Here is a 27,803-nt window from a genome sequence, read left to right as displayed (position 1 = left end):
TGAGCAAAAACAGAATTTAATTTGATAATTTACAGACAGCCGGAGCCAGTACAGAATAAACAAATCTGCTTATATACTTTATTATTAGTGCTTATATTGCTAGAAATAAAACATCTGGATTTCTTTTGTAGCATACGGAATCGTTCAAAAAACATTGCGGACTTTTCCTAACCATTATTTTAATTTATATAATAAAGGAGGACAGATGGCGAGAAGAGGCGTGTACATCTGCTCCTACCTCATAGGGCGGAGCGTGCACCACCCGACACCTCGTCAGTCCTTCACACCTCAGTGACCACTCTCTCTTTCTCTCTCTCTCTCGCTTACTCACAGGGACTAAAACAAAAATAAAGAAAAGGAAAAAACACAAACTGTTGAAACAAACTAAACGTCGTCAACTGAAGTGTCCCTTGAGAGTGCTGGCATCTTTCACTTTCAACATAAACAGTACTTTCCTTCAGTGCCATTCAAGCTGCTGCCAATATGCAGCCTGTAAACCATCAGCAGTTAGGATCAATGCTGTACAAGACCGCTGCTCGCTCCCCTTTTTTTTTTTTTTTTAAAGAAGAATTCAGGAGGGTTCTCTGCTGGCATAAACCCAAACACACGTCAGAAACATGCTGGAAAGTGAGAAAGACAGGATCCAGAACACGTTGCATTGACTTACAGAGGAGACCGCATCTTCCAACTCCACCTTGGCGGAGGGGGAAAAAAGAAAATATACAAGTAGTTCCACAGTCCAGCGACTGGGGACCGGAGTCCGTGGAAGAGCTTCCTCAGTGTCGTCTCATTTTTACTTTGCGGGCCGGGCTTCCCTCATCCTCCCCCGTGTCTGTGTAGCTGTCCACATACTCGTAGGGCCTCCTCCAATAGTTCTCAGAGCTGACAATGCTCCTTCTCCTTGGTTTTGGTAAAAGCACAGATCTTCGGTTTTCTTCTTTATCCATTTCAAGAATACGAGGTCTGAGAAAGGGGGGCAAACAGATCGGGTTTAATTATAGGGATTCAGCTGCTAGCTGAAATGGATTTCATGCACATGTCAATCAGTGAAAAGGTTTTCACATTTTTATTTATCAGCACTTATAATCAGGACCAAAAAGTCAAAGTGTAAATAAAAAGGTAAATCTATTTTTCATTTTAGATACAAGGGAGGGTTGTAACCCATGTCTTCTCTTTTTGCTGTGTCCAATCGGGAGGATTTCCCATCACTTCCTGTCCCACAGCCAAAACAAAGTGAAGAAATCCCTCCAAAATCAAGAGAATCTTGGTGTGTCACCAGAACTAGTGTCCCCATTAAAAGATTTCCACTATTCGTGTTCTGATGTCAACCCAAAATTTTTTACTTTCAAAAAAACGTAAACAGGACAAATAGGGGGTGGAAAAAAAAAAAAAAAAAAAAAAAAAAAAAAAAAAAAAAAAAAAAGGGATTTAAACAGCTCTCAAAACCACCACAAACACACCATAGGCTGCAATATTTACCCTTAATCCACAGCCACGTCCCTTACAGTACTTTATACTATACTGGACTATAATCTCAGTTTTCTAGACTTAAGCACTTGGTTACTGGGCACTTTCACCCCCTTCCTGCCCAGACCAATTTTCAGCGCTCACACTTTGGGTACAGTGTTGCATGACCATGCAATTGTCATTCTTATTACATTTTTTTTCCCCACAGAGCTTTCTTTTGGTGGTATTTAAATCACTGCTGGGTTTTATTTTTTTTGCAAAAAATAAGTTTCAAAATTTGTTAAAAACAAAAAATTTTGAAAACTGGGAATTCTCCTTCATTGATGTGCACTGAGGAGTCTGCACCGATATCTGGCACTGCATAGCAGCAGTGGCTCTCCATGATCGGGACCCGATGTCCCACAGAGAGCAAAAAAAAAAAAAAAAAAAAAAAGCAATTAATCTGTTTACATCACATGGCTGACAGCTGATCACATGGTTAGGGGCCGGGATTGGCCCCTTGCTCCCATCTGTGATCAGTCGCGACTCATTGACCGGCTGATCAGAGCGCGCGCCCCACAGAAATGAAATATGAACAAAGCATATCCCTCTATAGTGTGCATTTGTCTCATTTCTGTCTGCTGCCCCAATTCTCCATCTGCATGAGTCACTTACTGACACATTTTCTTGACACCATGAGAAAAAGGTGACAGATGAGGGAGCTCCAGCTAATTGACAGCCTCAGCTCGGTTCCTGTGGGAGGGGGGGGGGGGGGGGGGGGGGGTTGTCCCTTTTTTTCTGGGCTTTGGAGGGATGTAAAGAAGTGAAAACTGCAGATAAACCAGTAAAACTTATGTAGGAGGATTGTTCTCATCTGTGTTATCACCTGAGGCTATTCACTTCACTGGGTATATATGTAAACACCCAATAATTCTACCCGGGAAGAATAAGGAAAGAGAGTTTGATTTAACTAGATTTAGGCCCCTTTCACACGAGGCGGGCTCAGTTTCTACGGAGCCCGCCTCGGTCCGCCGGCTCAGCGGGAGATCAGTCCGTTGATCTCCACTGAGCCGGCGGATGACAGGTCCCTCTCTGCTCACTGAGCAGGGAGGGGTTTGTCAGGTGCCGCTGCCGCCTATGGAGGGATTGGACGAAAATGGACAGCGTGTCCGTTTTCGTCAGATCTCCCCCGATCCGATAGCGACGGACCTGGACTTAAGGCCATCCGTCTGCTCTTCAGCGGATCGGATGTCAGCGGACATGTCTCCGCTGACATCCGACGCTCCATAGACTAACATGGAGCGCCCGTTCAGGTCCGCCGTCAAAACTGACAGGCGTGTGAAAGGGGCCTTAAACTAGAGTGCAAAATCTGGTGCAGCTGTGCATAGAAACCAATCAGCTTCCAGGTTCTTTTATCAAAGATAATTAAACAAGCGGACATTAGAAGCTGATTTACTACTATGCACAGCTGCACCAGATTTTTCATTCTTCAGTTTTAGTAAATTAACCCCACAGTGCTGGGAAAAGGACAAACAATGGAGGTGTTCTGCAGTGCAAACAGCATGCTTATAGAAGGAAAGAGCAGAGATGAGCTTGGTGTGTTGCTTCTCCTTTCACTGTGCAGTCACAGGGTGGGGGTAGGCACAGGACCAAACTATGTGGCAAAGCTGTATAAACCTCAGGACTGAATAGACAGAAATACAAATCCTTTGTTATGCAAAACAACTTCTATATACAGTATTTTGTGTATTCAGCGGAAAGCTCTATTCAAATGTTGCAGTAACGGTTGGGCGGGAGAGATTAGGACTGTGGGAACTATGCTTCTCCCCCAATTATGGCAGCCTTCTAAGATGACATACACACAAAGGAGAAAAAAAAAAAAATATCTATAACCACTTCCATACCTGTGAGCTGCGTCAGGATCAGCTTTGCGGTGGGAGCGTTTTGGTTTCAGGATATGCTGCCTGTTCCCAGACAGTCGATCAGGATGATAAACTCCACTAAGGGCCTTTTCCAAACGTGGAGCCTCTGTTCTAGTTCTGGCAATAAAAGAAAACATACACTACTATAAATACCAGCATGTAGATGTAAGCAGAGCAGAACTGCAAAGAGAAATACAATTTGCTTGTATCAGGTTGACAAAACACAGGACCATGTAGGTTTAAAACAATTACAGTTGGTACCTAACATTTTCAGGCCTATTCTGTACTGCTGTCAAATTAAGCTCATCAGCCCTTAGATACAGTGGCTGCATTCATTTTCACTTTTCAGCAAGTACAGAAAATCTGTTGATCTTGCTGTGTCCTTGTCACTTCCTGTGAGCTGAAGTGGGAGCATAAACAAGGTTATCTTTCTTCTGTAAGACGAATAACCCCACACTCCCATTATTTGATTTGGACAAAGGCCAATGTTTATAGTGCAGCAATCATGGCTTCCTCCATATAAAATGAAAAGTGAGTGCAGCCACCCAGCGGCAGGAAGTGTGTTATTTGCAGGATGCAGGATCACCTGGTGAGAATTAAAAAAAAAAAAAAAAAAAAAAAAAAAAAAAAAGGAAAAAAACATTGGGGGGAACAAAAAAAAATGTAACCACCACATTTTAAGGACTTGGAAGTTGTAATAAATTATACTAGAGTTTAAATGTACTTTAAAAACCATAAGACAGCCTAACCGGATAGGTTGCTATGGGTTATATTGAGTCAATAAAAGCAAACCTTTTAGCCATTTTAAAACATCTAAAATGTAAATGCAGTCTGCGATTAGCCCTAAAAAGGTTTTGAACATCAGGCGTTTTGCAACAATGTGAAACCAGCATCTCTGGCCACCGCAAGTGGAATCTGAGTGGCTAGAAATGGAATGTTTCAGTGTCAAACTGTTATCCAAAGAATTCACATAGTAATAAATAATAATGAACAAAACAAAGGCACACAGATCTAATGCATTAAAGTGTTAACTTTTTTTTTACCTTTATAACAGGTTATATTTGTATTAAAAAGTAGTACTTGGGGGTGTGTCCTAGCTATAGAGAAGTGCGGATGTGCATCGCCTAAGCTCCGTACCACCTGCGTATACAGTATAGCTCCGGAGGGGGATCCTTACATCCAATGTCCCTGCGACTGCGGCCTTCTTCCCAGCCACCACGGACTGATCGATCGCGGCAGGGACAGCTGGAGTCTTACTTCCCCGGGACCTGCGGACAAGACCGCGAGGCTTCCAAGATGGCGCAGATCAGGAAGGCCCAGAAGGCCGCAAAATCCTCCCAGCTCGCCGCAACTAAGCCACAGAAGAATGCAGCTTCCCTGATCCCCTTCCCAGGGTCGGTGAGTGAATCAGCCCCTCCTGCCTCTCCAGATAGAAGCTCTGAAGTGCCTGACTACCTTGGGGATGAGGACATCAGCCGCCATATTTTGTCCCTCTCCACTAGAGAGGACCCTGGAGCACATTGCACAACTCAAGGCTGACACCTCACATCTGGGCGCCAGAGTGGAATCCTTAGGAGGAGAGAGTCGAGGAAGCTCTGTCCTTGCTATGCTACAGGCTAAATGCCTCATGCAGGATAAGCAGATTGATACCTTACCATGTCAATTGGATGATGTGTAAAATCACAGTCGGAGGGCGAATATCAGGATCCGGGGCCTGCCAGAAGCCACAGCTTCCAGGGACATTATCCCCACACTGGTAGACAACTTTTGGGAAATACTGGAACTACCAGCCTCTGCTCCCATCGAGATAGATCACGCACATAGAGCACTCAGACCCCCATCTCAAGATGTGGACAGTCCCAGAGATATCATTTGTAAGCTTCATAAAGTTCACACTTAAAGACCGCATCATGCAAAAAATGCGTGGCAAGCCCTTTTTTGATTTTGATGGAGCACATTAATTTTTCTATCAAGATTTCTCCAGACGCACCCCCATGCAGCGCAGAGCACTCTGCCCCCTCTTGGCTGCAATCCAGGACTGACATAGCGCTGAGGGTTTTCGCCCCCTTCTTACAGGTGACTAAAGATGGCAAACAGGTCACCCTATGCACCAAAGATGACCTCCCACACTTTCTATCTGCTCTCGGGTTGGACTCTGGATTTCCCAGACTGGAGAGGACCGTCTGACGCCCCTGCGATACAGCTTCCCCAACCATGGTTGCCAACTAAACGCAGAAGTCGCAAGAGAGATAGACAGCATCCGGCTCCTGATCCCTCGTTGGTCCCCTCCACTTCCAGAGACCGACAGAGCAGGCTCTCAGACTCCATGGTAGTATCCAAGATCTTCTGCCGTTGCTGTGGGGCGACCCTGCTCCATCACACAACCCCTTCCTTGATCTTACATTACCACTGCGGAGACGGTACCCAAGACATATGCAACCTTGTTCTTCTGGGTTTATTGTCCGATATACATTGTTGATATTGCCCATGTTATAGTTTGGTATACCCCGACCTTGCCACCACAGACTTCATTAGCAGTCTGCGGGCACTTGATCTAGATAAGGTAACACCCCCCCCCCCCCCCCCCAATCCTGGCAACTTGCAAGATGCAGTGGGACTTCCTGACTCTTCCCTCCCCACGTAGGCCGCCCCTTTTTGGGTATAGATCCCTATTGGAACTCTAGGTTGCGGTTTGAGGCTCTCACCCTTAGAGAGGAGGGTCCCGAACCAGACCTACAGATGTTTAGTTTATTGATCCGATTTATGACAGTCATTTTTTTGTCTTAACTGGTAATTCTGTGTTTGTCCTCCCTCCTCTCTTCCCCCTTTTTCTCTTTTCTTCCTTCTCCTCTTCTCCCAGGAGCATCCCCCTGCTTCACCGTCTGCACTGGCACATTTGGCAAGCCACCCGTCCTCCAGATCCCCCCCCATGACCACATTTAAGGTAATATCTTATAATGTACGCGGCCTCTGCTCCCCAGGCAAACGTAGCAAACTAAAGTCGGGGGCGCAAGTGGTTTTCCTACAGGAAACCCATTTTACACCCCATTTAATGCCTAAGCTGCCCACCCATCTTTACAACCAGTGGTTCCATAGTACTTCCCCGATCTCCTAATCCAGGGGTACAACAGTTGCAATTCATAAATCCTGCCCCTACCAGTCCACAGGAAACAAAATAGCTCCTCAAGGTCACTATGTATTTCTGAAAGGTACAATTGCAGGGAAATTTTATACGTATACAATCCTTGCCCCCAATACCAACCAACTTACTTTCATAGATACGGCCCTATTGGCGGAATTTAAGGGAGGGTTTCCTAGTCTTTAGTGGCGACTTTAATGTAAGCCCCGACCCCTTACTTGACACGTCCCATACCCTACCCTCATGCTCTTATGCCTTCCTCAAGCACTTTGGCAAGGTCCTTCAGTCGCACCTCCTGATCTATAGTTGGAGGGTGCTTCATCCCACCAGCAGGGACTTTAGCTACTACAAAGTATACAACGTATATACCTGAATAGGCCACATCTATGTAGACCGCCCTACACTCGAGCTTCTGCAGTCTGCATCCATTGGAAACAACGATCTGTGATCATGCTCTGGTCATGATGGCTTTCACCTTACTGTCCAGCACCCATAAGGACTGGACGTGGTGGCTAAACAAAAACAGCACAGATAGTGTGTATATGGGGGGGTGGGGGCGGCTTCTGCAGTCTGCATCCATTGGAAACAACCATCTCTGATTACGCTCCGGTCGTGATGGCTTTCACCTTACCGACCGGCACCCATAAGGCTTGGACGTGGAGGCTAAAAGAAAACAGCACAGACTGAGTGTGAGTGTGTGTAGGGTTGGGACTGATATCCTAAGGCTCCAAGAGAAAAAAAAAAAAAAACCCCCACCACATCAAGCAGATTTCAAAAATGTTCTTGATGCCCTCCAAAAGGCAGAACTCCAACATAGAGGAGACCCTGAGGCACTGAAGAAGCTGACCGACCTGAGGGAACTGTTCTTGCGGTTGTTAGATCGCCAAGCATGTAAGCAAGCTAGATACATGTCCCATAAATACTATGAACAGGGCAATAAATGTGGTCGTATGCTCGCAAGGGCTCTTCGAAAGCACGATCAGGCATGCGTACAGAAGCTTTACCCCCCTCAGGTGAAACGGTGGTCCACTCTTCTAAAATTGCCTCAGGGTTTCAGGAATATTACTCCCAACTGTACAACTTAACCCCTGACCAGCCCTAAACGCTCAGGTGCCCAGATCGGCGGCCATCCAGGAATATCAGGCCTCGGCTGATGTTCCTCCCTTGACCACAGATCAATGCGCAACGGGAAAAGCCCTGGACCTAATGGATACACCAAAGCGTACTATAAGGCTTTCCTTCCCCTCTTGGTGACAGCCATGTGTAGCTACTGCATCTCCATAGCCGAGGGCAATACTATCCCCACTGGAGGTGCTGCTGGCTCACATCACAGTGCAAAAATTCTAGCGAACAGACTGAAACACCTTATGCCCCATATCATCCACCCCAATCAAACAGGATTTATCACAGGTGGGTAGGCTAGAGACAATTCCCTTAGAGCTATCCAAATTATCCACTGGGCCCGTGCCGACCCTAAGCCTTATATAAAATTATATCGACAGATGCTGAACAGGCCTTCGACTGAGTGGATTGGTCATATCTGCAAGCGGTGTTAAGAGACCCAGGGGTTAGGACCACGTATGCGGACAGCAATTATGGCCCTATACTCCACACGTACAGGTCAAGTTAAACGGGGCACTTTCCTCGCGTCCCAATGAGAAATGGCACGAGACAGGGGTGTCCCCTTTCACCCCTCCTTTTCGCCTTGGTATTAGAGCCATTACTGCGTACCATAAGGGCGAATGTAGATATAAAGAGGTCTGAAGGTTGACAATGCGGAACACAAGCCGTCAGCATACACCGATGATGTGCTGTTCCACCTTTCAGAACCCCTGATCTCGTTGCCAAACCTGATAAGAGAACTTAAGCATTTTGGACTGCCTTCCAATTTCAAGATTAATGTCTCAAAGTCAGAAATCCTACCCATTCAACTGACCCCCTCTTTGGCAAGTAGCTTGCAGGCTGCTTTTCCCTTTACCTGGGCCAGGTCCTCTTAAATATTTGGGCAGACAGCTAACAGACCGTTTTGATACCATTTATGTTGCCAACTACCCCCCCGCTTGACGCAGTCAAGAAAGACCTTTCACAATGGACCAGGACCGCCTTCACGTGGCTAGGTAGAATAAAACATAAAAAAAATGAACATTCTGCTGTGCATACTCTTCTTCCTACAGAACACACAGATACCCCTGCAAGGCTGTCTGGGTTTGTTTGGAACGCACGGAAGCATCTCTTGGTCCATTTCAGTCCAAAGTTCGGGCTGAAATCGGACCTGAAACGGTGAACCAGGACACGCAAGACCCCTGCTGTGAGCCACACACACACCTTTCAATAGCAGCTCCATTCAGCCCTCCCCTTAAAAGTGATATTAAAAAGTTGTTTTATTTTTTTTAACATACATATCATACTCACCTGTTCTGTTGCAGTGGTTTTGCACAAGAACAGCCAAAATCCTCCTCCTCTCTGGTCTCGACAGTGCTCCAGGCTACTTCATCCCAACGAGTGCCCCCACAGCAAGCAGGTTGTCTATTCACACAGAGCGGCAGCTCTGCCCTGCCCCGTTTCGCCTCACTGGTGATGATTGAGGGTAGCCTCAGTCAAGGCTGCCATGCACATCGCTTGCTCCTGCTGCTGTCAAATTCTGTGAGGGGGGCTGGACCAAACCGTGTGGGTGTATGTGTATATGTATATATATATATATATATATATATATATATATATATATATATATATATATATATATATATATATATATATATACACATACATACACACACACACACATAAGACAAGCGGCCATTCACTTAAAATTAGAAGAAAAGCTGTTTAACCTTAAACTGTTTAGAGGGTTCTTTACTGTAAGAGCAGTTAGGATGTGGAATTATCTTCCACAGGTGGAGGTTTCAGCAAGGAGCATCGATCATTTCAAAACAACCACAACATACAGGGATATACAATGTAATACTGGCATAAAATCACACATAGGTTGGACTTGTCTTTTTTTTTTTTTTTTTTTTTAACCTCACTTACTATGTAATACAATGGAACTTGGAAGGGTCAGGATGATACTGCTATAGGCAAGGTCAAAGTACTTAGTTTATGTAGAATGCACGCATCAGTCCCAGTCCTAACGGAGTGCCCAAGATTTTATTAGTTTAGGCTTTACTGCAGTCTTTGCCGTGAAAGGAGAAAATTTACCATATGCACAGTAGAACGAATAAGGGTTACACAATTTCTGACAAAGTATTACTCTCTGTTCCCTCCTGTCCCAATGTCAACAGATATATACACACAGACATCATGAGGATAGGTAGTAAGAGACACATGGGGTCTTAGGCACATAAGAACCTGACAGCATTTTTATCCTTCATCACTATCTAAAAAGGAATTCTGCTGCCAAATGTCTGCACATGCCATCTGTCCTTATGAAAGTAGCGCCTGTTATAGTCAGGGGACCCCAAACATAGTGCTATATGAGGATACAGATTTGAGAAGAAAAGTCAGTATCTGCAGCATTGGGTGCGACAGACTCCATGTAAAGTACAAACACAGGAAAAGACAGCTGACTAACAGCGGAGGGAGGAGAACGCAAGGCGAAGCCAACCACAGTGTAGTCAGTTTCTCCTACACAACCAAAAAGGAATGTGAATATTTGCCTAGGGGGAATCCAAACTGCTTGGAAGACATCAGGAAAAGCCGTCTACTTCCTAATAGCAAACCTCAAATAGTTTGTTCCACTACAAGAAGACATATTGTTTTGGTTTAAAACCGAAGCTGCGTTTATAAGCTCATGTGTGACTTTCATTAGGTTGTAGCAGTAAAATCTGCTTTAAAACAATATGAAAACAAAGCGTTTAACTTACTTTCTAAGTATTACCACAGCACGTCTCTCCTTTATGTCCTGTGGTCTTATGCAGTGTGTGATTTCATCTGCTGCGTACCCACTGCAAGGAAAAAAAAAAAAACAAACAAAACATAATCTTAAAAGGCTTGTCTTACTTGGAAGTCATATTATTGCTCTATTCTGATTATTATAATAAAAAAATAAAAGACTTCGAGATAGTGCTGTGCAAACTGGAGAGCACATGAAAATAAGTCACACAGTGCACTTACAATACGATTCAATAAAAGAATTACAGGGTCCTGCTCCTTGGAGCTTACAATCTAAAATGACAATAGTAAAAACTAACATGCAGAACTCATTTTACTTGGTTTTGTTAGATGTATGTCTTTCTTCTTTAATGTTTGCTCTACACTGTGGGTGGACCTGCCCCCGTGTGGGCAGTTTGCACCAAGTTGTAGCGCTTTATAAATCCCAATAAAACTCTAGTCCTTAAGGTGCCTCAACAGGTCATGTTTTCCCTCAGATGAAACGGCTGTAGTAAGGCTCCTTTCACACTGGGGCGGTTTGCAGGCGCTATTGCGCTAATAATAGCACCTGCAAACCGACCCGAAACAGCCGCTGCTGTCTCTCCAGTGTGAAAGCCCTGAGGACTTTCACACTGGAGCGGTGCGCTAGCAGGACAGGAAAAAAAGTCCTGCTAGCATCTTCGGAGCGGTGTACACACTGCTCCTGCCCATTGAAATCAGTGAGACAGCGCGGCTATACCGCCAACAAAGCGCCTCTGCAGATCACAGTGCTGTACTGGTAAGCAAAAAGGGCAATTAAACCATCATTCTGCTGCAAGAGTAAGGCCTGTTTCACATGGGCTTCAGCTTGTATAACAGCAGTGTGAACAGCAAGCTTTATTGAAGCTTTTAAAAGTACCATTCAGCTCCAGTTTGAAAATGTTGAGCACAGATGGGAGTGGAGTTTGCCACTTCAAAACAAGCTGCTAGCAGACTCCCGACTAGCTTTAAGAAGTGCTGAAGGCTGCTAGCAGCTTGCTTAAAGTGGCAATCGGCACTCCCACTAGGATCTGTGTTCAACATTTACAAACGGGAGTTGAATGGCGATTTCAAAGCTTGCAGAAAGCTTGCTGCTCAGACTGCCCCTATAAAAGCTGAAGCCCGTGTGAAAACAGGTCCAAGTTATATAGCGTGGGGATTTTAAAAGCAATTATTCACTAGTAATATTGCATCAAGCAATAACAGGCACTACTGGAGAAAGTGCAAGTTTATACCTTGCTCCTGCAGCACAAGATACGAGATCCTGTTTCACAGCCTACACTTTCCTAATATGGATTACTGCAAGGGCAAGCAGGAGTGTTTCCAAAATTGGAAAACCTGCCCGGGTCACTCAAAGTCCCTGTCAGCTTAACCTTAATATGTGACAGAAATCACGCACATGCATTCAGAGTGTAAACAAGAAATCACGCTCTGGACACAGATGGGACTAGGATAAAGTCAACATAAAGAAAAAAAAAAAAAAAAAAAAAAAAGTCTTATATCTATCACATACAGAGGGGCCAAAAAAAAAAAAAAAATGTAGGCACACTTTAACATGAAAAATATATGCATAAAATTACTAGATTTATATAAACTACTGTAGCTGTACATTATGTTTGAGTTAAGCAATCACATTAGGGGTTCAAAATGGTCACCATTAGCATCCAGACACTAGATTTCAGTGAACTACTACATGAACAACAATGACTAGACAAGAGCTTCTCAACTCCAGTCCTCAAGGCTCACCAACAGGTCAGGTTTTCAGGCTCTCCATTAGTTTGCCCAGGTGATTCGATCAGTTTCACTGCCTAAGTAATTAGGCCCCTTTTACACTGGGACGGGGGTCGGCGGTAAAGAGCCGCTATTGTTAGCGGCACTTTGTCGGTAAAACCGCCCCGCTAACGGCCGAGAAAGGGTTAGAAACCATCGCAAAGCGCCTCTGCAGAGGCGCTTTGCCGGTGGTATAGCCGTGCTGTCTCACTAATTTCAATGGGCAGGAGCGGTGTGTACACCGCTCCAAAGATGCTGCTAGCAGGACTTTTTTTCCCGTCCTGCTAGCGCACCGCTCCAGTGTGAAAGCCCTCGGGGCTTTCACACTGGAGAGACAGCAGCGGCTGTTTCGGGTCGGTTTGCAGGCACTATTAGCGCAATAGCGCCTGCAAACCGCCCCAGTGTGAAAGGGGTCTAACCACAGCCGTTTCATCTGAGGGAAATCATGAAAACATGACCTGTTGGGGCACCTTAAGGACTAGAGTTGAGAAACACTGGACTAGAGTGCCCATGGGAATTGCTCTGCATGAGGTTTCAGTTTCTTCCCCAAGTGCAGTCAGTGTAGGTGGTTTCCTAGGGTACACCACATCCTTTAATATTCCCCACAGGGGTGTCAAGTCCGTGGAATGTGGAGGGAATTGAACAGCACCTCTACATCCTATCCAATGTCCTGGTAGAATGTAAGAGACCGGCTCTCATGTCTCGGTGGTAGTGAAGTGGCGCCCCATCTTGCTGGATGTAAAATTGCTCATCCGCACAAATGACCGCCAACATGATGAAATCATTAACGGTGCGACTACAGACAGCTTTAGGGGAAACAATACCACACATTTATGCCATAATTCAAGAGAGGTTAAAAAAAAAAAAAAAAAAAAAAATATAGGAAGACATAGATAACTGTTGATGTGTGTATACATTTTTTTCGTGCACACGTGTGCATTTTTTTCCTGTATACTCACTCTTTAAATGAGCCCGGGTCACGTGATTTCACAGCTACGGGTACTGTGTTAAGAAAAGCTCACCACCAGCTGAGTGTTCCAGGAGCTGTGACAATGTGACAATAGCATAGCCTTGCTGATGTCAGCGCTCCATCCTCTCTGCAGCAGCTGCTCACAGACAAGAAAGCCAGTCTGCTGTACACTTGACTGCCTAAGGGAGAAGCCATGTTGCAATGCAAGAAACACACTGACAGAAGGAGAGAGCAGACTGACAAATAAGATCAAAAAAGTGTTGCTTCTCCTTTCACTGTCCAGTCAAAAGGCTCGTGGGGGTGTTCAGGGGTGGAGGGGGGTGGGGGGGACTAAGTTCTGCTAAACTGCAGCAGAGAAAAATCATGTCTCCACTCTGCCAGACAGGGCTTCATTATGAGCTGTGTAAATCTGAGGACACACACAAAGTGCCAATTTCTGATTCTAAAGGGATTTGGCACAACAATCCTCTTGACACATAAAGTGATGTTAAAGTCTATTTTTTTGGGGTTTAAAAATAAAACATGTTATACTTACCTGCTTTGTGCAGTGGTTTTGACAGAACAGCCCGGATCCTCCTCTTGGGTCCCCCGCTGGAGCTCCTGGCCCCTCCCCCCCTGCCGAGTACTGCCACAGCAAGCAGCTTGCTTATGAGGGCACCCGAGCCAAGCCAGTGCTCTGGATGTCCATTCAGACAGAGCCGTGGCTTTGCCCAGCCTTCTCTCTTCTCATTGGCTCACTGATTTTGACAGCAGTAGGAGCCAATGGCACCCGCTGCTGTGTCTCAGCCAATCAGGAGGGAGAGTCCCGGACAGCCAAGGCTCTAGTGCAACATCACTGGATCGAGAGGGCTCGAAAACCTGCCTTTACAATCACTTTAAAAACAGCCTCATAGGACCGAAAAAAGCGATCACAGAACTAGTGCTCACGGACGAACCAACAAGCTGAATATTTTTCAGTTAAAGATGGGTTTTAGTCTAAAGAAAAGAAAGTTATTGCTTTAAAAGCTGTTCTAAAAAGGTTTTTTTATTATTAAAATAACAAACATGTCATACTTACCTGCCCTGTGCAATGCTTTTGCACAGGGAAGCCCCAATCCTCTTCCTCTGGGGTCTCGTCGGCACTTAAGGACCCTCCTCGCCGAGTGCCCCATTGAAAAAAAAAAAAAAAAAAAAAAAGACGCCTTCCATGGGGGCACCCGTACATGCTCGCAACCCGAGCCCCGTGTCACAGGATTTGATTGACAGCAGCGGGAGCCATCAATCTGTCCAATGAGGAGGGAGACAGACAGTGGCGGGAGTCACTGCGCTTGTGCGCATCGTTGGATTGGATCGTGCTCCGGGAGGGATGAGATGCTTCACAGAAGGTTTTTCACCTCAATACATAGAATTAAAGTGAAAAAAACCTTAGAACCACTTTATTTTAGAGACGTCGACCCCACAACATATTAATGAACAATTTTACCTTTCAACAGTGAAGCAGCTCGTATGCAGACTGGTGATTGGCTCAGTGTTGTCATACATACATGAAAGAGCAGGAGACGGGGAAAAAAAAAAAAAAAAAAAAAAAAAAAAACAAAAACAAACCACAAAACTGTTGCTTTACCCAAAATGGACAATGCACAGGCTTTTAGCCTACCACTCATGGCACAATCTGTAAAACCAATATCTGATCTACCACTTGTGATACAGCCCATTTTCTTTTAGAGCTTGTTTAAACCTGCAGCTGGGGGTCAGGCTGTGTTTTTAACCACCCTTTAACTCCCTGTCACAGCACTTTGCTTCATGGCCAAAGCAGGAATTATACCCTGCTGCACTTGGCAGGTACCACCTTCTGAACGCAAACCCATTCAGTTGAATCGGGCTGCGCTGTAACTGCAAAAAAAATGCATGTGGTTGTCTGGCATTTAGGGGAGGAGGAAACAACCCCCCCCCCCCCCCCCCCACTGCCTGTCATATACTCTCTGAAAAGCAATCTGAATGCAGTATCACTTATGGGGTTATTTGTACAAAAAAAAAAAAAAAAAAAAAAAAAAAAAAAAAAAAAAGGTGAATGCACAGATATGCAAAAATAGACAGGAATGTATGATGCAGCATCACACCCTACCATAAAAAAAATAAACAATTTATAAAAAGACAGCTGCGATAATTTTACCCTTTCAATCCTGAAAGGATAGTAAAAGGACACCCACGTTTAAAAAAGGAAAAAATCCCTAAATGGGAAAAAATAAATTCCCAGAAAAAACACTTTCCAAAAATAGAGCAACTTACAGCCAAGGAGAGTTATGTCACAACGAAAACTTTATAGCCATCTGGAAGTGGCTTGTCCGGTTACCTTCAGGTTCCACCGGGTAATACAAATATAATCTGAGGCTTAAAAGCTAAATTACTATGTCCTGTTCAAGTGGATTACATAAAATGCTAATAAGGTTATTCAACAGAACACCACAGTGATCAGTCATCACAATTAAGTCAATATATTGAACGCACAGGCTGACAAATGCTGTCAAAACAAACAGCCAAACAGTCACACCAGACTACGTACACCTCATGTCTTGTTATATAAAGAGAGTTTGGAAGGACCTGGAAATAAACATTTGTAGGAAGTGACAGCACGTGAATCAAACTGCTTTGTTTAAAATGAGCATTTGGCAGGATATGTTGGCTGTGTGCACCTGGCAAAACAGATCATGTTCCCTAGACTGCACAAAAGAGAAAAAAAAAAAAAAAAAAAAAAAACCCCTACACAAAACACACTGGGTGCAGGTGGGAACATTGTTGCAGAAGAGACGTTGCATGAGACACTGCATGTCTCTTCTGCAATAAGATGAACCTACCTGCCCGCTCATGGTCTTTAGGCCATAAGCATGCACAGCTCCTGCGTGTACCAGGATCATTCACTGAACGAAATTCGGCCAGCTCAGCAGGGAATGAGCGTAGCCACTGAGGGACATGCACAAGATCTTGTAAGCGAGGAGTTACGGTACGTCATCCCGCACCAACCAACGAAGATGGCCGAAGACTGGCACCTGGAAGAAACCAGGGAGAAAAGGCTGCTGGCACCTCGCAGGCATCAGACCAGCAAAGCAGAGATAAGAATGTATCTTGGGAGTTTGTTCCCCCTTCCACTCTAGTTCCAATTGCTGCAGCCGCTGATCAACCCAAAGTTTGGTTAGAACTTTAGCTGTCCCCACTATCCTGCAATTTCATAAAATCTATAATCTAAGAACCCGATACTGAAATGCAACAGTTCTCAATAGCTGTTTCAATTAGGCCCAACAGCTTACTGGCCCCCTCAGGCCAAGAGGCCGACACTTGACTGTTCCCCGACCTCAAGAGCATGACTCTTTCTGGAAAGAACAAGGATACCGACAGCTGGAGCAACACAGCGAAAGCTAAATTAGACCTTCAGGATGCGTCACTTCATTACGCACAGTCCTTGTGAATCAAGTGAAGGAAGTGACTTGACTAATTGCATCCCAATATCACACGGGAGCATGGCCTTCACTTTTAAAATGGAAGCCAGCACTAGGAAATGCAGCAGGCCAAAATACTTGTAACAAGTGAAATACAGGGATTCCTTTGCCGAATTTCTAAAAAAAAAATACCAGCTGCTTCAGTATCAGAGTCACCGCATTCTAACAATCTGTGAATCCAGTACTGTCCAGACAGAGGGTCAGGGGTCCTGCAGCCTCATAAGACAGTCAGAGGAGAATGAAAACTCACACAAGCTTTAAGCAGGCACTGATAGAAGTCATAAGACTGCTATATACTGCCGATGAGAAAAGTTATTTAGCAGTTCATATTTACTAATATAAATTGCATGTTCTGTGTACTGTGGGAGACCAGAAATAGTAAATATAGGCTCCTGGGTTTAGTAACACTTTATAACAGCAGCACAAATGACTGGATCCTTGCACTGCTTCTCCCTAGGCCAGTCTGAGCTCTGCTGTAAAGGGACTGCAAAAGGCTGATAGCAATTCAAACTCGGGTACTTTTACTGCTTGCATTAAAAACTAAAACATGCAATGTATTAATACAAAGCTGCATTCGTCTTTTATATCTGCCTGGAGTTCCTAATCTGTTCATGCCCAATGTCTTAAAAAGTTAAAAATCATTAAAATCAGCATTACAGCTAGTATTTTCAGAAGGCAAGGTCTGCAGTGGCCACCTCGATATGCCCTCAGTACCACTTTCCTTTAAAACTAGGATGGGTGTAGAGGTGCGCTCTGTATAGACATTCATCACACTTGAGGTACTGAAAATGGTGAGTGAAGTCCACGTTTTTTTTTTTTTTTTTTTTTGGGGGGGGGGGGGTCTCCCCCTTTGTCAGGGCTGTGATGGCAAGTACAGCAGGGACTGACCTGGAATCAAAAGTCAATTATATGGCCTCTTAGGTGCTGTCAAAAAGAGAACTGTCATTACAGCCCTGCAAAGGGGGAGGCACTTCCCGGTAACGGGCGGCCTTTACTCACCACTTGTAAATGGACAATTTCAATAAACCTCAGGTGTAATGAAGGTCTATACTAAGCTCTCCTCTACAATCAATCCAATGAAGGAAGGGAGAGACCCAGGAGAGCTTCTGCTCTCATGCACATCTCCGATTGGGATCAGGTAAGTATAAGGGGGGGCGGCACACTGAAAGCAAGAAGGTAAAAAGCTTTTAGAACCACTTTGACCTCTTCTGCACTATTTTTTTTATTTTTTTTTTAAGTTTTGAAAAGGAAGCTTTGGCTGGAATTAATCTTCAATATGCAGTAGGTTACTGGTTAATGGTAATTCTACGCAAACATAGGGAGAACATACAAACAAAAACAGTCAATGTAGCAAGCTTTGGCTATTCACTATTCCTAAAATTATACTAATCTCTTGGCAAAGCCCACATATTCGGTTGCTCTGTACACACAAAAACAGCCTGTTGAAGTTATCAGATTTCAAAACAAGTAACCCATCAGATGTCGGTCATATGATTGCAGATGTTCAGCTCTCACAGTTGGAAATATAATAAAATGGAAAAACTCAAAAAGCAGCCATAACTAATACAACTGCCTCAAAACCACACTGAAGACCGCCCTGAGCCAGCGGTAGAGCTCCGGTTATTTTAGCGGCGCTGTGCGGGCGGGAGCTGGATACTTTTAATCCCAAAGAAGGGGTTAACAAGGGGTTAAAAGCACTGCTGCCAAAGCGATTTGGCAGCACTGCCTAATAGGCAGTGCCTATAGATTTCAATGGCAGGGGCGGTTTAGAAGCGGTGTATACACCGCCCCAAAGATGCTGCTTGCAGGACTTTTTTCCCCCCCGTCCTGCAAGCGCACTGCCCCAGTGTGAAAGAACTCGGGCTTTCACACTGGGGAGGCATAGGAAGCCCTTTACAGGCACCATTTTTAGCGCTAAAACGCCTGTAGAGGGCCTTCAGTGTGAAAGGGGTCTAACTGAAAGATCAAATTGCAGCAACATAAACACTAAAATCAGCACAAGGGACATAACTTGCAGTCATTAGGATGTGTCCCTTGTGCCGACTATTTCTTTTAGGTGAAATCCTCCTCTGTCCGTGCCCACCCAATCCCCCGCAATCTTCCAGTGCAGCAGTGTTAATAGAAGTAAAGGCCCATCATAGGCTCATATCCAGAGTGCCTGACTATTTCCACACAGCTGCTCTATTCATAGAAGCATTACTCCAGCTTTTATGAAGGGGGGCAGACATATCAATCAACGGACCCCTTCTCCACCCATAGACTGTTTCTCATTCATAGAAGCTGTAGTACAGCTTCTATGAATCAAATAGCTGAGCTGAAAAGGGTGGGCACAGTCAGGCTCTCCTGATGAGAGCCTGTGGCAGTCTTTTAGAACCAGTAGATTATGGCAGTGCGTGTGTTTGGGGCGGGGGAGGAATGTTGTGTGGTGAAAAGCATGGACAGAGAATTTCACCTAAAAGAAGAAGAGGCATCCGCACAAAATGTCTACACTCACAGCATATGCAGAGTATACTTTGGTCTGGAAGCAGGAGAAAAAAAAAAAAAAAAAAAAAAAAATTGTTTTGAAAGTTTCTTCCCCGTTGATCCCAGTTAATTGGTTGCTGCCCCTCTTGCTGACACCCTACATACATCATAGGACCAAGGGCCACTGCCAATATGCATTGCAGGATCGTAGGCTAAAAGTAAACACTATCCATTGGATCCCCATTAGACAAAACAAGTATTATATCTTGCATTTGCAGAGGAACCTACAGGATCAGCATGACACCCAAGCAAAAAAAAAAAAAAAAAGTCAGTAGTAGCAGTGTACGCATTTTAGTCATTCAAGGTGTACATTTTTTTATATTAGTGATCTGCATTAGCAACAGTCAATATCGGAAACGCGATACAAAAAACAGGTCTCAAGAGGCAATATACAGTATTCAGCATCTCAATCCAGCAGGTTGAACGAAACAAACCGACAGCTCAGGTCGGAGTCACTGTACTAACAACCTGATGTTAGTACAGCAACCTCCCCTGCTGTTCTATGCCGCCCCCCCCCCCCCAGAAAACTCGGGTCAGTGCTCTCAGCCATTGGCTGAGAGCGCTGATTGAGAGCTGGTCGGCTTCTGGTTTTCCAGCATGCTCATCCGACAGAAGCCAGCTGCCATATACACGGGCCGTTTATATGTTTTTATTGAACTGGCCAACGTCGCCTGACATTTGGCCCGTCTACAAGCCTTAGTTGTGATTTGTTTTACCCTTGTCATGAAGGGGTTAAGAAGCCAGTAATCCTCTATAGAACTATTTCATATTGGATCCAAATATCTGACAACAAAAAAAATATGCTTTTATTGGGGAGCTAAAAAGAAAACCCCTTTAGCCCGCTCTGGGATGACAAGTTTTACTACAAATATGCAGCCTACTACTATCTAGAACTCAAGGTTGTTTTTATAGTACATAGATGGTCTGCACTAGAAAGCTATGGGATATTCACAGACACCTAAGTGAGCTGCAGAATGATGAAAGCCTACAAAGCTAACAGCACTTCCAAGCAGGACACCCCCAATGATCAACAGCAGAGGGCCAGTGTAAAGGACTTCCACGTTCTCCCTGCAAAGTCCATTTAACATCTAAACCTGAAGTGAGCATCACATGCAATTAGCTACGTTGGCAGGTTTATTGCTATATAAAAAATACAGGATGTACTATTTAGAAATTATGTTTACATAAGAAGCCATTATGAAAATTAGGGATCAGAATACCCTAGCTCCATTTCTCTTTGGTATACTACTGAAAATATTATACGTATGTATACATACATACACAGTTGAAATACTGCTAAAATTTTATTGAAACAGAAAAATGACTGGATTGTGGGGTTGTTTGGCTTTAGAAACCAATTAAGCAATAAAAAAAAAAAAAAAAAAAAAAATTGTATAACCTCATGCTGCAAGCATTCGTCAAGTCTCCATATTGAATGTTATATTGGTACATTCTGCTATGGAACCAATGCCACATCATTGTGTCTATAGACTCCTGTAAGACACAAATTTACTAACCCTCAACCAATTAGCCATACAATCCTACAAATCTGCAATTGCCACCAAGGCGGCTGTGTGACCCATCTAGCCTGGTATTTGTCCTGTCAGATGTGTATGTAATCAATGACCTATATCGCACAGAAAAGCAGCCTGGGGTGTTCTTGTGTCCTGTCATCAAGGCATTACCCTGGATTTACTGTGACACATCCTGCCATCCTAGCTTGTAAACACCAACTTATCTTAGCAGCTCAGCAGTCTGGAGACCTCACAGGCGCCATCAGCAGTTGGAGAACCACAAGTATCAATCTCTCACATCAATCTAATACTCGAGATACCTGAAGTTCAAAAAGCTATAAAAATGTAAAAGGCAGCCCAAAAAAGGACAAATGCCATAAGAGATTTGAATGCAACTGTAATTGCAGTTTTGAGATAAAAAAAAAAAGTAAAAAAAAGTGGTGTTTGAGGTCCTGTCATGCTTTTTTTTCCCTATTACAAGGGATGTTTACATGCCTTGTAATAGGAATAAAAGTGATCCAAAAAATTCTCTTATTTTTAAAGCACCCCATCCCACCGTGCTCGCGTGCAGGAGCGACCGCATACGCAAATTGCTCCCGCATATGTAAATGATGTTTAAACCACACGTGAGGTATTGCTGCGATCGTTAGAGCGAGAGCAATAATTCCAACAAAAGACCTACAATAAACTCAAAACTGGTAACCTGTATAAAATTTTTAAACTTCACCTATGGAAAGTTTTAAGTGTTAAAGTGTGTCGCCATTCCATGAGCGGGCGCAATTTTGAAGCATGACAGGTTGGGTATCAATTTATTCGGCCTAACATTATCTTTCACAATATAAGACAGCTGCACGAATAGGGTGTTACAGTTATAATATATATTTATTAGTTTGGGGGTTCTAAGTCATTTTGTAGAAAAAATAAATAAATACTGTTTTTAACTTGTAAACACCAAGTGTAAAAAAAAATAAATAATAATAAAAAAAAAAAAATAGGCTTGGTCCTTAAGTGGTTAAATCGTACCCAGTGTGACCGCAAGCCAAATCCTGACAGCTGTACTTCCATCAAGAACTTTGCTTCAACTGGCCACATGCCTGCTGAGCTCTGCAGCCTCACTGTGATCATATGGAGCTCTATGTAAGTTTGACAAACCTTCATCCACTTTTATATAGCAAGTGCATTTTTATTGCCTTTTATACTTTTAATTAAAACACTACACCTTAGGGGAGGCGGCCTTGTGTGTTTTTTATATGTCCATTAGGATCTCAAGACTTAAAGGGTAACGCCACTTTCATGGTGGTTGGGGGGGAGCAAATAAAGAAAATACAGCATATACAACTGCAACACGAGTCATATTGCAATTAAAGGTTATTAAAAGTTACCTTTCCTTTTCAATCTGCAGCCCTGTCATTTTCTGACATTGCAATATGGCTATGTGGAGGTGTTCTGTATACAGAATGTATACAGAACGCCCCCCAGAAACTTTTCCTGCTTGTGTGATTGGCTCACTGATTTTACCGGAAGTCTGCCCTGAGATACAAGTCAGATTTCAGGCATCCCCTGCAACAAAATGTAATTTTTGGTGGGATACTTCCAATAGGAAATCACATCTAAAAAGGGATGCAGGCTCAGCAGTTTTCCTCATTAGGGCCCTGCAGGTGCTGCAGCTGATAATTATGACGCCACTCCCATTAGATTCACTTTCCCACATTGACACCATTGAACCCTAATCCCTATAGCTGCTGATGGGACTACAGGCACCATCATGCCCTGTCACCAAGTCTTTTACTATGCTGCTTTTACTACATTTTGAAGATAAAGAATGTCATAAAATGAGAAGGTATGCATGGATGTCTTCTCCCTCCATGCATGTAGTTGAAGCTGCAGATCCACAGGAACCCAAACTATTCTGAGACACCAGCTGTGTACAGTACATTAAAGAAGAACTATAAAGTTCAGCATCACTTGTGCTGACAGGAAAAGTTGGCTTTTTTTCAGTTCTACAGCAGAGCTAAAAAGAAAGTCTGTAAACATATAAAAGCATTAACAACATTGTGGTCACACAACTCGTGGAACCCCAGTCAGACCCTCATCTCCCCAAGTTACCTGAGCAAGGTGACGCTACCCCTTCGCACAGGCAAGAAGAGCACAGGCTCAGAGACACGGATGGGCTTGAACTGAAACTTGCAGCCGAAGCACAAGGCTGAGTCGCTGAAGAAGGACACGGAGACGATGGGTCGCTCGAAGATGTGGATAGGGTCCACATGAGAGACTATACAACCACCGGGCTGATAGTCATTGATAACAGCGCTGTTTACAAAGCCATCGGGGATGAGGCGATGCTCCACCAGGCGACGGATGACCAGCTCGTGTACCCAGTCCGGGATATCATCCACTTCACCCTTGGGGTAAAGAAAAAAATACAAAATCAATGAATAACCAGAAGTATTTTTCTTAAAGAACAAAAAATAAAAAAAAGAGAGGCTGTGGAGTAATATGCAAGGTCTGCTTACACTTTCTAGACCCATTTCACTACTGGCTGCCAAACGTACCTATATTAAAAAAAAAAAAAAATTTTCTCTTCTTTTATAACTTTCCTGTACCCCCATCTTCCACATCACTGGGCATAGCAAAGTAATGGAAAAGGTCTTTGATACAGTCCTAGAAAACAGCAAGACCCGAGAGAGGTTCAAATCCTTCAACCCACTCTATCCAAAACTAAGAAAAACTGTCTGGTGGGACAAATGCTTATAAAAGCAGCAGCAGCCGTGAAAGACAGATAATTATACATTTCCTGTCTGGTGAACAGAGAATACAAATTTCTCCCATTGCTGCCTGCACTGTGTCACTGAGAGTACCCACCTGGGCTATGCTTCAGGCTCCTTATACAACGTACACAGGTAGGTGCAAAATGTTCTCTAGTTTGGGGCCCTCTTCCTTCTCTACAGGTACATCACTGTGCCTGGAGCTGGCACCTGCTTGCATTACAACTACTGTGGGGGGTGGGGCAATTAAGGAGAAGCCCACTTAAAAAGGTATTGTAAAGTCTCGTGGTTTTTCACTCTAATGCATTAAGGTGAAAAACCTTCTTTGCTGCAGCTGCCCCCAGCCCCCCCTCCACCCCCTTTTCTTACCTGAGCCCAATCTGTTCCAGCGATAAGCACAAGCCCAGCCACTGTCTGTCCTCATTGGATAGATTGATAGCAGTAGGAGCCAATGGCTCCCGCTGCTGTCAATCAAATCCAGTAACACTGGAGCGGGGAGAGGGGGGGCAGGGGCAAGTCCTGCTGTCTGTCAATGAACGCAACAGGACTCAGGAGCGCACCTGCACAAGTGTCCCCAGGGGAAGTGGCTCTTCGTGTGGGCACCCCAGAAGAGGAGGATCAGGGCTGCTCTGTGCAAAACCAGGCAAGTATAACAGGTTTGTCATTTTTTTTAAAAATGTAACCTTTAGAACCCCTTTAATGTAGATTCCCCAGTAATACTCACTTTGGGACACTGTCTCCCAACCTCTGTTTATTAAATGCATCGGTCTGCGGCAGATGTTCTGTAGTCTCTGAAAGTACCCACCTAGAGGCTTAGTTTCTCTTCCTCTGCTGGCAGTACTCACCTGTGTGCAGACACTCCCAAGACAGTATCACAGTCCCCGATTTTACCCCACTTATTGTACAGTCTAGCCATCAGTAGTGATACTTTCATTGGTAATATCCTGGGAGTACCAATTCCCTACCTCTTTCTAAATCACAGTACCTAGGTTGTAGTACATGTCCTCTGGGAGTACAGCCTCCCCCCTACCTTTTCAGGGCACCTAGTTTTAGCCACATGCTCCCTGGGAGTACCCACCTTGAGGTTGAATCCCTCCACCCAACCAGTGCACGCAGGTTTGATCACGTGCTCCATAAGAGAACCCATCTTGTAGAGTTCTTCCAACCAAACAGAGCATCCAAGGTTGGGTCACAAGCTCCTTGCGAGTACTCACCTTGGGGTCGAGTCTCCCTACCTAAAAAGTGTACCCAGTTTGCAGGACAGGCTCTCTGTGGAATAACCACCTTAGGGTAGAGTCCCTCCACCTGAACAGAACACGCAGGTTTAGGCTTGAGCGCCCTGGGGGTACCCACCTTGAGGTTGAGTCTACTTAATCTGAGTACTCAGGCCACATGTTTCCTGGCGAGTACCTTGGGGTAGTCTACCTAGTCAGGAGTACCCAGGTCAGGTAACATGGTCCCTGGGGAGTACCCGCCTTGGGGGTGAGAGTCTGCCTAGTTGAAGTATCCAAGTCATGTGCTCTCTGGCAGTACCCATTTAGGTTGAATCTACCTATTCAGAGCACCCAGGTAAGGTCATATGCTACTTAGGAGTACCCACCTTGGACTAGAGTCCACCTAGTCAGCATACCCAGGTTGGGGAACATGTCCCCTGGGAGTAACCAACCTGTGGGAAAGTCTGCATAATCAGAGTAACAAGTTTAGGATGTGTGATGCCTGGAGTACCCACCTTGGGGTAGAGTCTACCTAGTCAGAGGACCCCTGTCAGGTCACGTGCCCTCCCAATAGTACCCACCTTAGTGTGGACCCCTCCACCTGATCAAAGTACCCAAGTCAAAGTATCAAGTTCAGGTCACATGCTCCCAGGGAGTACCCACCTTGGTGTAGAGGTGCTCCACCTGATCATAGTATCCAGGTTGTGTCAGATGCTCCTTGGGGGCGAGTCTCCCTACCTAATAAGTCTACCCAGGTTGTAGGACAGGCTCTCTGGAAGTACTAGTCTCCCTCCCTCTGCCTATTAAGAGTACCCAGATTGCGTCATCTGCTCCCTGGGAGTACCCACCTTTAGGTGGAAGGAATCTACCCTATCAGAGTATGGATGCTGCAGTACAGGGTCCCTGTGAGTACCCACCTAGAGGTACTGCCTGTCTATTCAAAGAACCTAGCTTTATTCACATGCTCCCAAAGAGCACTCACCTTGGGGTAGAGCCCCTCCCCCTGCTCATAGTACCAGGTCAGGTCACATGCTCCCCGGGAGTACCCACCTTGAGGTACTGCGTCCTGCCTATTCAGAGAACCTAGCTTCATTCACAAGCTCCCAGAGAGAGTACTCACCTTGGGGTTGAGTTTCCCTACCTAATCAGTGTACCGAGATTGCAGGACAGGCTCTCTGGAAGTACCAGTCTCCCTCCCTGTGTCCATTCACGTCCTTCCTGGGAGTACCCACCTTTGGTACTAAGGTCAAGTCATGTGCTTGTGTCAGAGTACTCAGGGTCAGGTCATAAGTTCCCTGGGGAGTACCCACCTTAGCGTAGAGCCCCTCCACCAGATCATAGTACCTGTTGGTTCACATGCTCCCCGGAGAGTACCTACCTTGGGTCACCCCAGCCATACTACCCCTGTCAGGTCACACCTTCCCCGGGGGACCTACCTAAATAATCAGAGTACTAAGGTCAAGTCATGTGCTTGTGTCAGAGTACCCAGGGTCGGGTCACATGTTCCCTGGGGAGTACCCACCTTAGGGTAGAGCCCCTCCACCTGACCACAGTACCCGTCGGGTCACATGCTCCCTGGGGAGTACCTACCTCGGGTCCCCCCTCCCAAATCATTCTACCCCTGTCCGGTCAAGTGTTCCCCGGGGTACCCACTTTGAGATTGTCTAAACAGAGTACTAAGGTCAAGTCATGTGCTTGCGTCAGAGTACCCAGGGTCGGGTCACATGTTCCTACCTACCTTGCCCCCCCCAAATCATAGAACCGCTGTCAGGTCACGTGTTCCCTGGGGGTACCTACCTTGGTGTAGACACCCCCCATCATAGTACCCCTGTCGGGAGTACCCATCTTAAGGTAGAACCCCTCCACCTGACCATAGTACCCACCGGGTCACATGGTAGACACCCCCCCCCCATCATAGTACCCCTCTCAGGTCACGTGTTCCCAGGAGAACCTACCTTGGAGTAGACACCCCCCCCCCCCCAATAATACCCCTGTCAGGTCACGTGTTCCCAGGAGAACCTACCTTGGAGTAGACACCCCCCCCCATCATAGTACCCCTCTCAGGTCACGTGTTCCCAGGAGAACCTACCTTGGAGTAGACACCCCCCCCCCCCCCAATAATACCCCTGTCAGGTCACGTGTTCCCAGGAGAACCTACCTTGGAGTAGACACCCCCCCCCATCATAGTACCCCTCTCAGGTCACGTGTTCCCAGGAGAACCTACCTTGGAGTAGACCCCCCCCAATAATACCCCTGTCAGGTCACGTGTTCCCGGGGGTACCTACCTTGGGGTAGAGCCGCTCCTGCCCGGGGCCCCTCCTCTGTAGCTGGGCCCCGTACGTGTATCCTTCCCCGAAGAAGTACTTGTTGCGGAGCGGCGCTCGGTCCACCGTGTGATCCCGGTACAGCCCCTTCTCGGCCCGGGCCACCACCTCGTCTATCTTGGCCTCGATACCGGCACACTCCTCCGGGGAGAAGAGCCGCACCTGGCGGACCCCGCTCCGCACCTTCCGCGCCTCCTCCTCCTCCTCTTCTTCTTCTTCCAGCTCCGCCTCCTCTTCCTCCGTGTCCGAGGCCGGCTGCTTCCTCTTCCTCACCTCGCGGGACTGCAGCTTCTCCCGCAGGTCGCTGTAGCCGCTGGCGGCGGACATGACTGGACTGCGAGGTCGGGAAGGGGGAGGCTCGGCGCTGCTCGGTCACCCGGGGCTGGGCATGTCCGCCGGTTCACTCAAAGTCCCCCCATTTACTTTCTTCCCCTCACACCGGAGAGCGGATACCGCTGCGCCAGCACCGTCCAAGGCCCGCCGACGTCACTGCTCCGATCTGAGGGGATCCTCTCTACCATTGGTCCGCGGGCGGATCAATCAGCAGAGTGGGCGGGGAAACGTGCCGAGGCGGTGCGCGTGTCCCCGCCACGGCCTGCAGAGATCCTCTCTGCTATTGGCTCATAGTCCTGCCAGTCCTAACAATGGGCGGGGCAAAGAGAAGATCACGTAGGACCCCTAGAAGCCAGGGCTGGCCATAGCTGTGCCTGTACGGACGTTTTACATAATACCCCGAATTTTGGGCTTTTTAAACAAAAGACGCCTGGGAATGGCGGCTAAGACAATTCAGGAATATTTTTTTGGGCTGGTCTGCGAGAGTTTTACAGTCAGACAAGATTCTGTTAAGGATGAGGA

The 27,803-nt window shown here is 45.7% G+C and overlaps 1 protein-coding gene across 1 annotated transcript; it reads right to left on the bottom strand.

Moving 5' to 3' along the window:
* Positions 1-27,499, bottom strand: ALKBH5 (alkB homolog 5, RNA demethylase). The gene is made up of 5 exons (XM_073636374.1): positions 26,910-27,499; positions 22,752-23,047; positions 10,371-10,451; positions 3,351-3,485; positions 1-963 (listed from the first exon to the last, which is right to left on the bottom strand). The coding sequence occupies exons 1-5, from the start codon at positions 27,273-27,275 to the stop codon at positions 777-779; spliced, it is 1,065 nt and encodes a 354-aa protein (XP_073492475.1). The 5' UTR covers positions 27,276-27,499; the 3' UTR covers positions 1-776.
* Positions 27,500-27,803: the final 304 nt, after the last annotated feature.

The sequence above is a fragment of the Aquarana catesbeiana genome, linkage group LG06 (genome assembly GCF_042186555.1).
Source record: "Aquarana catesbeiana isolate 2022-GZ linkage group LG06, ASM4218655v1, whole genome shotgun sequence".
NCBI lineage: Eukaryota > Metazoa > Chordata > Amphibia > Anura > Ranidae > Aquarana > Aquarana catesbeiana.
The sequence above is the reverse complement of the archived record's forward strand: the minus strand, read 5'-3'. Positions and strand labels throughout refer to the sequence as shown.

Coding starts and splice junctions, on each gene's coding strand:
- ALKBH5 (XM_073636374.1), bottom strand. CDS start 27,275: ATGTCCGCCGCCAGCGGCTACAGCGACCTGCGGGAGAAGCTGCAGTCC. Junction 3,486..10,370: donor GCTGTGGTAATACTTAGAAA/GTAAGTTAAACG, acceptor TTTTATTGCCAG/AACTAGAACAGAGGCTCCAC. Junction 964..3,350: donor GATCCTGACGCAGCTCACAG/GTATGGAAGTGG, acceptor CCCCTTTCTCAG/ACCTCGTATTCTTGAAATGG.